The sequence below is a fragment of the Artemia sp. Qi Xiang Cuo genome, chromosome 10, assembly GCF_049724085.1.
Source record: "Artemia sp. Qi Xiang Cuo chromosome 10, ASM4972408v1, whole genome shotgun sequence".
NCBI classification, from domain to species: Eukaryota; Metazoa; Arthropoda; class Branchiopoda; order Anostraca; family Artemiidae; genus Artemia; species Artemia sp. Qi Xiang Cuo.
Genome location: NC_142803.1, coordinates 73,670,427 through 73,683,308, shown reverse-complemented (window position 1 = coordinate 73,683,308; position 12,882 = coordinate 73,670,427). Strand labels below are relative to the sequence as shown.

Genomic DNA, 12,882 nt, shown 5'->3' with positions numbered 1-12,882 from the left:
AGCTAAAAGTAGTATTTTCCTTTTTTACCGTGAAAGCTTATTGTAAAATAAAATTAACAGTTGTACTTTAAAAATAGTTCCATCAAAAGACTATTTTTAATTTTTGCATCCTCTTCTTAAAATTGATAATCAGATTTCTAACGCCTTTGACTGCTGAAGGACTGCATGCTTTCAACTGTGTTAAGATAAAATATGCTTTTGTAGTAGTTAAAAGTCATTATTAGTCATCAATCATTATATCTTTTGTATTTTAGGACTTTCCTGACTTAAATCTGTGTCGTATTCAAGTGTTGATGATAGTATAATACTTCTCATAATTTTCATTAACGCCATTCCAAGATCTTTCATGGATTTTTGACGAATTCCGAAAATGGCTAATCTCATCGCAGTTTCTGAGGATTCTTCCATTAAAAACGGTAATTCTAAACAGTTAAATTTTCTGTTACAGAAACAAAAAGTTAGTCTTAGTGTTTTGATTTGAATTGTTTGGGGGTAATTTGAGTTCGAGCTGGCTTCTAAATGGAGGACCGCCACTACGTGGTCTTATTAACAGCAATTTTTGAGGTCTTTTCAAAAGTTTTGCATAAAAGGCCAAATAAATATTGATCATGGTTCAGAATTAATTTATTTAAAGTATTTGTGTGCAGGTGTGTTTGTTATTCAAATGTAATGTATTATTAAAACCGATCTGAATTGAAAAAAGAAAAGCTACTTTGCTCTAGAAAATAATCGTCCCCTTTTTTTCTCCTTTCTCATTAAGTGGTCCTTAGAAAAAACATGAAACTGTATATGTTTTTGGATCGAACTATTACGAGGTTAGGGGTGATGTAAATGGCTTCTATGGTGCCACAAAACGTTTTTCAATTCATATTTTAGCTTTTATTTTTAAGTTTGGTGAGTCAAGTAATCATCCCGTAGATATTTGACTGTCAATCTTCTCCCCTGTGCAGGTATGATGAACGATATATTACCACCAAATCAGGGTTAGTCCTGGGGCTTCAGATGGGAATATCAAGTTATAAGACGTGTAAGAGAGGAATAAAATTAGTTGAATTCAGCTGTTCAATGTTGGGAGACTATATTTTGTATTTTATTGTTTTGGAACTAATGCAGAAACCCCCAATTGATTGGTTGTGGTTCTTTGTGATTGTTGAGATGTATTCTATTATATATATGTATTCTATTTTTTGGGAACTAATTGAAACCCCCCAATTGATTGGTATTTTTTTTGTCTTTAGTTGTGTCAATTTTTTGTGACTGTTAAGCTGTAAAATGTTAATTTTTTGGTTATATTTTTTTATTCAATATTTTTTTTATTGAGTACATTATCCTAAATTCACACTTATCCAGCTATTAATTCTATGTTATGAATTTTGTTTTATGAATTTCAAGTTTGTGTTTGTTCTATGTCAATGAGTTTTGTTGCCTCATGCTAATAAATACGTTTTTACACGTGACTAAAAAGAAAAAGCAGTCACATTTGTTTAGTAAGTTTTACTGTTAAATTTTTATATTTCTGTTTAATTTAAAATTTGTTTTAGAGTTTGAAGAAGCTTTACCATGTGATCTTGAGAAGCCCTTTCATTTTCCAAACTATCTTTTGTCACCAAAACTGGAAGATGTTCCCTTGCTGAATTTACCTTGCATTTCAGGACCTTGTAAATTTGGATACGACACCCAGGAATTGCAACCCAAATATTCCAACAATGAAGTTATAGCTTAAACATTTTATTTTTGTTGATTTATATGTATTAGATATTAATTTATTGAGCAAAAAAGGACAAAGAGACTTAATCTTATAATGCAATATTTGTTTATACTTTTCCGATGTGAAGTTGTTTACCATACCGCTTTTGTAGTCTTTAATGAACATTTTTAAATTTTCGCTTGAAAGTAGTTTTGCAGATTTTATTATTTTCAAATAATAATTTATAATTTTCAAAGCCTTGATAATAAGCCTTAAAACTATGTCCCTATATACATTTTATATTCCATATTTATAGTGTATATTTACCTTCAAATTAAGTGATAAAGAAATAAATCGGTCTATTATTTTGATTTCAAGGTGAATTTGAAAGAAGCAGAAAATTGGCTGTTATTATCTGAACTGCCTACCAGAATTTTTTAGTGTAGAATATTAATTTACTGTAAACACTAGATTCAAACAAAAGTACTGAATTCATTTTGTGCATATGAAGTCAAAAGTTTTTTGTCTGTTTAGGAACGAGTTGTTTTAAATAATTAGCTAGAATAACATTGGGAGTCTCATTGGATTAAAAAAAAAAGATGAAAGTCACGTTTTCCTCAGAGAGATGAATCCTTTTAATACAAAGTGAAAAAAAGTTTTCTGCATGTAAATACACGATGATGATCTCTTAAAAGCTCCGTTTTCAATCACCAGTTATCAGTCACCTTTGACCAGTTATCAGTGACAGCCTTAATATTGTTTTATTTAACAATTTGCTTATAGCAGATGAACAGTGAACTAGAACAACGTATTTATTGTTCACAGTTCAATAGAAATTTTGAACCTAAAATATGTGCATGGTCTCTATAAAAGAAGTAAAACAGAGCAAATATATCTGCTCGCAATTTACTCCAGCGTGACTCTTTGTTAAAAAGGAAATTTTTCTTAAACAATTCAAAATTACCCAAATGCAGATGGCGGTGCCTTTATGTGCGACCAGATTTTCCTGAATTTGTTCTTCTTGTTCTTGTTACAATAATGCCTAATATTTGTTGGAATATTTCCGCTCCTTTACTTATGGTTTGATTTACCCCAAGGTATGCTTTTTGCTCTTTTAAGGTTTCATTTTCGCTATTTTGTTGCATTAGAATAACTAATTTTAAAAGCTTAATATCTAATTATAACTAATTTTAATTGTAAAAGCCTAATATTACGATATCACGTAATTTCGAAATTACGTATAGCTAATATAACGATGAGGAAGAGAAGAGGGATCGAAAATAAAGTCATTTGTTGTTACAATTACAATAAAATTATTTAGAATACAATTATTTGTAACCTATTGAAAGATTTACTGTTTTTTTCTGTTTTTAACTCTTTAGCCTTTCAAAACATTTTGTAAGATATGTATTTGTTTTTTTGTTTTTTAAGATGTACTGTTTTTTTTCTGTTTTTAACTCTGTAGACTTTCAAAACATCTTGAAAAATATGTATTGGTTTTGATTTTAAGAGTTTTGATTTTTTGTGCTATTTCGTTAACTGTACACTTTTAAACTTTTAGGTCACTTTACACCACACGTGTCTGGACTTCACTTACAGGGAAATACGTCACTAGTTGTTTCAAAGAATCCATCCTCTAGCAGTTTTTTAATTTCGTGTGTATCAGAATCTGAAGGAAAAGGCTTAGAAAGTCAGAAAACAAGTTTGAAAAGTCACCTTCAAAGTAAAAAGGAAAAAAAATTGAAAAGATATCAAAGAATTAATAAAAAGAAAAAGACATATAAATGTGAGGTATGTGACAAGTCCTTTTCTCAAACGCATACGGGTGAAAAACCGTTTAAGTGTGATGTTTGTGACCAAACTTTTTCTCATGCAGCAAGTTTGAACACCCATCAAAGAGTGCACACGGGTGAGAAGCCGTTTAAGTGTGACGTTTGTGACCAAGCTTTTTCTTAAGCAGCACATTTGAAAACCCATGAAAGAGTGCATACGGGTGAAAAACCGTTTAGGTGTGACGTTTGTGATAAGACTTTTTCTAAAACATCACATTTGAACCGGCACAAAAGAGTGCTTACAGGTGAAAAACCATTTAAGTGTGACGCTTGTTATAAGTCTTTTTCTACAACATCAAATTCCAATCGGCACATAAGAGCGCTGATAGGTAAGAAACCATTGAAGTGTAATGTTTGTGACCAAGCTTTTTCTCAAGCAGCACATTTGAAAACCCATGAAAGAGTGCATACGGGTGAAAAACCATTTAGGTGTGACGTTTGGGATAAAACCTTTTCTCAAGCATTACATTTGAACACTCATAAAAGAGTGCATATGGGTGAAAAACCGTTTAAGTGTGATGTTTGCGATAAAACCTTTTCTCGACCATCATATTTGAACAGCCATAAAAGAGTGCATACAGGTGAAAAACCGTTTAAGTGTGATGTTTGTGATACAGCATCAAATTTGAACCGGCACCAAAGAATGCATATTGATGAGAAACCTTTCCTTTTAGAAACCTGAGAAGCATATTGATGAGAAACTTTTCAGTTTGAATAAATATTAAAGACTGCGTGCAGGTGAGAAACCTGTTATATGTGATGAATGTAGAAACACTTTTGTAATTTTTAGCAATTTTACCGATATTAAACCGTGGTTATAGGAGTTTTGGACGATTGTTGTGTCCTCAGTGATTTGTGGTTATTATTCTCACGACCAATTAGTACATTAAATTAGTTTTATTCAATTTTGTTATGTGTTTAGTTTCCTTAGCAAATTTAGATTCTTAAGTATAGAGTGCTACAAATGTGATTTATGCAAGAAATGCTTGCCGTGGCTGGACTATTTGAACACGCTCAAAGGGTGTACACAGGCGAGATACAATTTAAACGTGATTTGCGTAAAAGGGCATTTTCATTCAATTCGGCTCTTCATTAGCGTTTAACAACCTATTCTAGAAAAAGCCTCTCAGTTTCTAGACTACAAGAAAACCTTTGGAACAAAAGTGATTTTTATTAAAAAAAGAAAACCTGATAAAGAATTAAAGCTGTTCCACTTTGGCTAGTTCTCACATTTAAATTAGCACTTTGGACATTTATATAGTTTTTCGTGTTTTTTTTGTGTTTTTTTTTTACGCAGGTTAATGACCAATGTGGATGTAAGCTTGTATTTTATCCAATGACCAATGTGGATGAAATAAAATTTTTTGAAAAAAAATCCTCTTAAACTGATAACCTCGAAGGAAACACATGTTTACATTGTCCAAGACTGATATGCATAATAATTAGGATTTTCAAGCAACCAAAAACTCGCGCAAGAAAGCAAAATATAATTAGTTGTCAATTTTTCCATTTAGTTCCACAGAAAAAAAATAATGAAAATAATCAAGGCTAAATAAATGGGAACTATGGATCAATTGACAATAACAAATTTTTGGTTCATGGTTCTCTATGTGGTTCATTATACTCCGATGTTGATTAAAAGAAGAAAAAAAGAACCCGTAGATAAATTTCAGCCACAGGTGCACCACTTTTTGTACAGTATTGTGCCACACAATATTTCATCTACCATGTAAAATTTCACGTTCTGAATTAGTTTAAAATTTTCATAATTTTTGATTTTGTTTGCTTGCGTGAATAGACCACAAGGAGTGTTTGAAAGAGAGGCTGCCTGAAAATTATTAAAATTATGTTATCCCACAGCTTTTGACCAATATAACTGAAATTTTGAAAAATTGAAAGACTTTTTTTTTCCAGTTATTTGTGCCATGATTTATATGTTCTGAACTTCTGCCGACAAATTCATTGTGTATAAAGGCTCTTATGCACTGGAAAAAGTATGAAATGAGCAAGTCCCCTCCTCGCAAAAAGTGGAAATGATAAGTCTGTTGTTGTTTGTTTGGTGAACAGTCTAAGAGGGGATCTGATTGTAACTTACTGCTGTTAGTTTCTTTGCTAGGCATACCCTAAGGCAGTGGTTCTCAAACTTATTTAGACACTGTACCCCCTTTTACTCACAAAACGTTTTAGGTACCCCTTCTCAGTTACCGGTACTAAGTAAACTACAGCTAAAATATTAAATCTTAAACAAACCTTAAAGCCTTAACTTATGAAGAACTACCTCTAATTGCTCCGATATGTTTTTATTTTGTGTCATTAATCAAAAAACCTTTTTGCAAAACACAAATTTTTCAAAAAAAAGTAAAGAACTCCATTAATCCAAAAATGGAGAAAAATAGAATGAAATAATTTATCAAGAATACAACTACCACAAATTAGTTTCAATAAATAAATAAAACTCAAAACAAACAGAAATTAAAATAAATCAAACTAAAAACGGACAGAAATTAATCTGAGTAGGATTCTAATCCGTATGCTTTCTAAAAGCCAGAATATAATTTGTATTTTACTGAAAAAAATTCAAATGAATTTACTGAAAAAATTGTGCATTGTCAGTTAATATACATATGCTGATATTAGTTCCTTAAAATCCCAGTTAATTTTTTATTTCTTAAAGTTAAAAAATTGAAAACATTTAAAAGAATTTTTGGTTTAATGGTGTTCTTTACTTTTTTTAAAACTTATTTTTTGCAAAAAGTCTTTGGATTAATTTCTGTTCGTTTTATATTGACATAGTCTTTTTCAGGGAGAAAGACTGGGCCTCTTCTGAAGTTAAACAACCTTCCGTTCCATAAAATATTGAAAGGGCAATAGCCCTTTCAATTTCCAATTGAATAAGTCCTTTTTGAAATTTTTACGACAACGCTTTCTATAAAAAAAATGATATGCCCTCAGGGCATAACTTACAACCTTGTGGGGGGTTGTTATCCTCAAAGACCTAATTTCCAGAACTTTCAACCACCTTTAACAAAATGGCTATCTTGAATTTTGATTGGATGTGTTTGGGGAATTGGTGTGTGTGAGAGGGGGGTAGTTACCCTCCAATCACTTTCAACTATTCAAACGAGGACTAGCATCTCAATTTCTAATTGAATTGAATTTCTGCGACATTGATATCCATACAAACCTTAAATGCACTCAGGGCATAACGTACAACCTTTGCTCGGGGGGGGGTCATCATCAAATAAATAATTTCTAGAATTTTAAACTACTTTGAACAAATTGGCTATCTCAAAACTTTGTTTGGAGGTGTTGGGGAACGGGGGGGTGTGAGAGGGGGGTTATTTGCCCTTCAATCACTTTCAACAACTAATAACGGCACTAGCGCTTTCAATTTCCAATGAAATGAGCTCTTTTTGAAGTTTCTACAACGTCGCTTTCTATAAAACCCTTATTTGCCCCCAGGGCATAACTTACACCCCTGACCCTGAAGGCTGTAGAGGGATTGTTATTCGCAAAGACATAATTTCCAGAACTATCAACTACGTTGAAAAAATGGCTATCTCAAAATTTTGATTGTATGTGTTTGAGGCAATAGTGAACGTGAGAGGGGGTTAGTTGCCCTCCAATAGTTTTTGACTTAAAAAGGGCACCATCCATTTCAATTTCCAATCGAATGAACCCTTTTTCAAGTTTCTGCGACAATGATTTTAATGAAAACCTTATATGTCCCCAGGGAATAACTTGCAAACCTTGCCCTGAGTGCTGTGGGGGGGGGGTATCATCCTGAAAAATCTAATTCCAAAACTCACCTACCTTGAACAAAATGGCTATTTAAAATTTTGATTGGATATGTGTGAGAACAGGAGAGAGTTAAAGGGGGGTTAGTTGCCCTCATCACATTCGACTTCTGAAAAAATCACTAACTGTTTCAATGTCCAATTGAATAAGCCCTTTTTGAATTTTCTTCAACAACGCTTTCCCTAAAAATCTTTTTGGCCCCCAGGGCATAAATTAAAACCCTTGTCCTGAGGGCTCTAAGGGGGTTTTCATCCTCAATGGCCTAATTTCCAGAATTTTCAACTACGTTGAACAAAATAGCTATCTCAAAATTGAATGGATGTGTTTGGGGAAACGATGGGCGTGAGAGGGGGGATAGTTACCCTTTAATCACTTTCGACTATTAAGAAGGACACTAGCCCTTTCAATCGAATGAGCCCTTTTTGAAGTTTCTACAACATTGCTTTCTATATAAATATGATATGCCCCCAGGGCATAACTGACAACAGTTGCCCTGAGGACTGTGGGGGCTGTCAAACTTAAAGACATACTTTCTAGAACTATCAACTATTTTGAAAAAATGGCTATCTCAAGATTTTTATTGCATATGGGGAAATAGTGAGCGTGAGAGGGGGTTAGTTGCCCTCCAATCATTTTCAATAATTAAAAAGGGCAACAGCCATTTCAATTTCCAATCGAATGAGCCCTTTTTGAAGTTTTCACGACAATGATTTCTGTAAAAACCTTATATGCCCCCAGGGAATAACTTACAACCCTTGCACTGAGTGTTGTGGGGGGCGGGGTTCATCCTTAAATACCTAATTTCCAAAACTTTCAACTACGTTGAACAAAATGGAATTATGAAAAGTTTGATTGTATGTGTTTGAGGATATGTTAGGAGTGCGAGGGGGTTAATTCCCCTCAAATCTCGTTCGAATACTTACAAGGGCACTAACATTTTCGATTTACAATAGAATGAGTCTTTTTTCAGGTTTTAAAAACAAAGTATTAAATAAAAACCTAACATGCCCCCAGAGTATACCGTACAATCCATGCCCAGAGGGCTGTAAGGCGTGTGTCATCCTCAAACATTTAATTTCCGGACTTTTCAACTCCTTTGAACAAAAAGGCTATCTCACAATTTTGATTGGATGTGTTTGGATAAATGGTGAGTATGGAAGGGGTGTTAGTTGCCTTTCAATTGCTTTTGACTATTAAAAAGGGCACCAGCCCTTTCAATTTCTAATGGAATGAGCCCTTTCAAAGTTGCTGTGACAACAATTTCTATAAGAAAAAACTTTATATTTCCCCAGGGCATAACTTACAACCATTGCCCTTAGTGCTGTCGGGGGGGGGGGGGGGGGTTAACATCCTTAAATACTTAATTTCCAAAACTTTTAACTACTTTGAACAAAATGGCTGTCTAAAAATTCTGATTGGACTTGTTTGTAGAAAAGTTGGGACTGAAAGAGGTGTTAGTTACCCTTCAATTACTTTTGACTATTAAAAAGGGCACGAACAGTTTAAATTTCCAATCAAATGAGCCCTTTTTAAAGTTTCTACGATGAAGATCGCAATAAAAACCTTATATTCCCCCATGGCATAATTTACAGCTCTTGCCCTGAGTGCTGTGGGGGGAGTGTCATTCTCAAAAATACAATTTCCGGACCTTTCAGCTATATTGAACAAAAAGGCTATCTCACAATTTTAATTGGATGTTTTTGGATAAATGGTAGATATGGAAGTGGTTTTAGTTGCCTTCAAATCTCTTTTGACTATTAAAAAGGCCACTAGCCATTTGAATTTCCAATTGAATGTGCCTTTTTTCAAGTTTCTACGACAGAGCTTTAAATAGAACCTTATATCTCCCCTGGGCATAAATTACAATCCTTGCCCTGAGGACTGTGGGGGAGTATTATCCTCAAAGATATAATTTCCGGACCTTTCAACTATATTGAACAAAAAGGCCATCTTACAATTTTGATTGGATGTGTTTGGATAAATGGTAGGCATGGAAGGGGCGGGCATGGAAGTTTCTACGACAACACTATAAAAAAGCTTATATGCCCACAGGGTATAACTTACAACCCTTGCCCTGAGGGCTGTGGGGGGGGGGGGGTTCATTCTCATAGACCTAATTTCCAGAACTTACAACTACGTTGAACAAATTGGATATCTAAAAATTTTGATTGGATGTATTGGGGGAAAAGGGGGGCGTGAGAGGTGGGCTAGTTGCCATCCAATCACTTTCGACTATTAAAAGGGCAGTAGCCCTTTGAATTTCCAATCAAATTAGCCCTTTTTGAAGTTTCTACGACAAAGCTTTCTATAAGAACCTTATATACCCCCAAGGCAAAACTAACAACCCTTGCTGTGAGGGGAGTGTCCTCCTGAAAAACATAATTTCTATATGGAAATTAACTACGCTCAACAAAATGGCTATCTCAAAATTTTGATTGGATGTGGTTGGGGAAATGGTGGGTGTGGAAGGGGTGTTAGTTGTCTTCCAATCGCTTTCGATCCTTTAAAAGGGTACTAGCCATTCCAATCGAATGAATCCTTTTCGAAGGTTCTACAACAACTCCTTTGATTAGAAATGCCCTGGTAAAACCTGAAAAAAAAACATTGAGCCAACATCGTTCTTTACTTAGGCAGCGCAAGCCCTGCCTATGATACACCATATCACTAATTCTGCTTGAAACGGTTTTGTTTGACAATGGAATAGTTTTACTTCGCTTTGCCTCTTTCTCTCCAAACATACAGAAATTAATTTCTGCTGCGGCAGGGAGGATTAGATTTTTGTCAATAGTATGGTTTATTACCAGCCTTCAAAATAAAATGACTAATTTTGGAAGATTTTACAGCATTTTCATTTGTTCTGCAAAAGAAAACTTTTTTTGTGTTTTTCCTACTTTTAACATCTTCCAAAAGACGTTCAAAGTACCGCAGCTTCTTTTTAACGAAATTCTCATGTTTGATTTCAAAATGGCGTTTTAAAAGAGAAGGGTTTATACATTTGTTTGATATAGTTTCAGAACAAACACCCATTATGTATTAGTCTCGTCTGAGCTTCCAGCCCTAGTAGAAACTAATTTTAAGTACAATTCGTCATATTTTTATTTTTACTTTTAGATTCATTTGCCAGTTTTTCGGTTTTTTTTTCCTTGGTCTGCTTATTAGTAACAAGACGGTCGGGACTACTTTCATTTTGTGAAGTTGATGGCTCAGAACTTTTATTCAGAGCTTAATGACCCTTTCTTTTACAGTCATTTATCAATTTATTTTAAAATTCACTTACGCACCTGAATCAATACACTGACGTACTGTTTGAACAGGATTGAGTGTCTGCAGAATAACAGAACACACCACATAAATAACAAAACACTGACAGCGTGCTTGTAATAACAGGCAATACTAATGCAGTGTTATGACACGAAAGACTGGCCGGCCTTCACAGCCACTCTGATGACTAAGTCTTAGTGACGCGTGCTCGTCAACGTGTCCCACTGAAACCACTTGAGAGTCAGAAAGGGACAATTCTGACAACTTTGCCAGTCCTAGAATTAAACGGTTATATTTTTTTTGTTGGCCAGCCACGTACCATCTAAAAAATTTTGTGTACCCCGAAGGAGTGCGCCTACCACAGTTTGAGAACCACTGCCCTTGGGTATCCTTGTACTCTCTAGAAAATTGACAAAAATTTGTATTATAAGCACCTTGAAAGGATCCTCAAGAGTTGTTTTTTGTGCCGAAAAAATTCTTTCTGTCACAAATCAAAGATTTGTGTCTAAAATCAGCTTTTAAATTTCATGCATTTCTTGGGAATCTTGTTTCAAAAGGAAGTCTATTTGGAAAAAACTCGAGGTGAGCTATTTCGTCTTGGTTCATTTTGGCTCTTTGTTGAGCAATTTTGTTAATAAATAAATTTTATTATTTAATAAGATATCTTAAGCAGAACTGGCGAACACAACAGCAACCTTATAAGAAAATCGAAATATATTTTCTTGTGATTATTATCGCTTCTAATCAGCAGTTGTACCAAACCAATCCTGCTCAAGTCATCCTCAGGGCTATACTGTTGTGTTTATCCTCCCCATAGTATAGTGCAGATGGTTTGATATCATCTATTTTCCCTTCTTGTTTTAGTTTTATTTTGTGTTTAAAGCTTTTTCCAATAGGAATTTTTTAGAAGTCCTCAAAAAAAAAACGTCTCCCCAGATCCCAAATCAAATTCCAGTGAAAGTGTCATAGTGAAAGATACCCATCCTGGCTGGTCAAGCACACTATCTGAAAGTTCTAATGATAGCTCCAATTCGGAGAATAGGACAATGATAACTGTAGGTCCTAATGTAACCATAAATGATGATAATGGGTTTCAAGAGGTCCTCTCTAGAAGCTGTAAAAAAAGGAAAAAAATCTCCCCAATTAAAAGCATTTCCCCTCTCCCTGCCTAAGATCTTCCCTCCAAAAACTTAGGAATTTACCTTAAAATTACTCCCACTACCCCCTTTGAAATAAAAATGATCACTGCAATAAGAGTTGCAATTTTTAAATTGCTAAAATCAATGTTCTCTCTTAACATTAACTGTGATGGATCTCTGCTAATAGCTGTAGAAGATCAGAAATCAGCAGATACAATAATTAACCTAAAATCCCTTCTGAATACCCCCATTATTGCATCTAATTGGCACCCAAAAACAATCACCAACAAAAATTGTAGTTTATAATGTTCCCCCAGAGATATCTACTCAGGAGTTAAAAGAAGGCCTCTCAGATAGGGCTGGAAACACAATCCCAGTTGAGGATGTTACTCAACTTGGAAAACCTAATTCTAATGGCCTAAAAACTAGTAGATCCATCTTATTCACACTGAAGGATAAAATTGATATCCCAGAAAAATTATTCCTATTTGGGCAAATCAAACCACACAAGGAATACAAACCTAAGCCTATTCAGTGTCAGAAGTGTTTCAAACTGGGACACACGACAAACAAATGCAATTAAATTCTCCAAGAGTGTAGTAATTGTAAATCTTTCCATCCTAAAGAGCTGACAACTTGCAACAACACTCAGCCTACATGCATCAATTGCAAAGGCCCACATGAATCTCCAAATAAATCATTATGCCCTGCATACAAGAAAAGAGCTCTAACACTCCAAATATCAACAGAGAAGGCCATCCCATACCCCTTTGCAGCAATGGAAGCAAATGCTGTCCAACAATACCAAATAAAGCCTGTAATGAAACCAACCAAAACTCCCAAGTCAAATGCCCCCAATGCATCAAGCACCCCTTATAAAACACCATCTACTAGACCCCCTAGCTCAAATCCCTATCAAAGGGAATCACCAAGCCAACAAGCCTCCCTGTCCGGTGAGATGAGGTCCGCCTGGCCCCCCCTCCCAAGAAGAAACAAACCAGAAATACTACCAGGAATCAATCCCTTAACTAACACACAGGATGCAAAACCAAAAATGCAATCCCCAAATATATGCTTATTCATTCTAAACTGTAATGCAGTTCAGGCCATGAACATACATCAACTACAGAAAACAAAAATGATTGCAGAATTGGCAAAAATCCAT

At 34.6% G+C, this 12,882-nt stretch overlaps 1 protein-coding gene across 1 annotated transcript; it reads left to right on the top strand.

Annotated features, from left to right (window-relative positions):
* The first annotated feature begins 203 nt into the window (after nt 1–203).
* On the top strand, nt 204–3,708 carry LOC148948149 (uncharacterized). Its single transcript, XM_089095713.1, has 2 exons — nt 204–416; nt 3,249–3,708. Exons 1-2 carry the CDS (start codon nt 371–373, stop codon nt 3,641–3,643), a joined length of 441 nt encoding a protein of 146 aa, XP_088951839.1. The 5' UTR covers nt 204–370; the 3' UTR covers nt 3,644–3,708.
* The last annotated feature ends 9,174 nt before the right edge of the window (nt 3,709–12,882 follow it).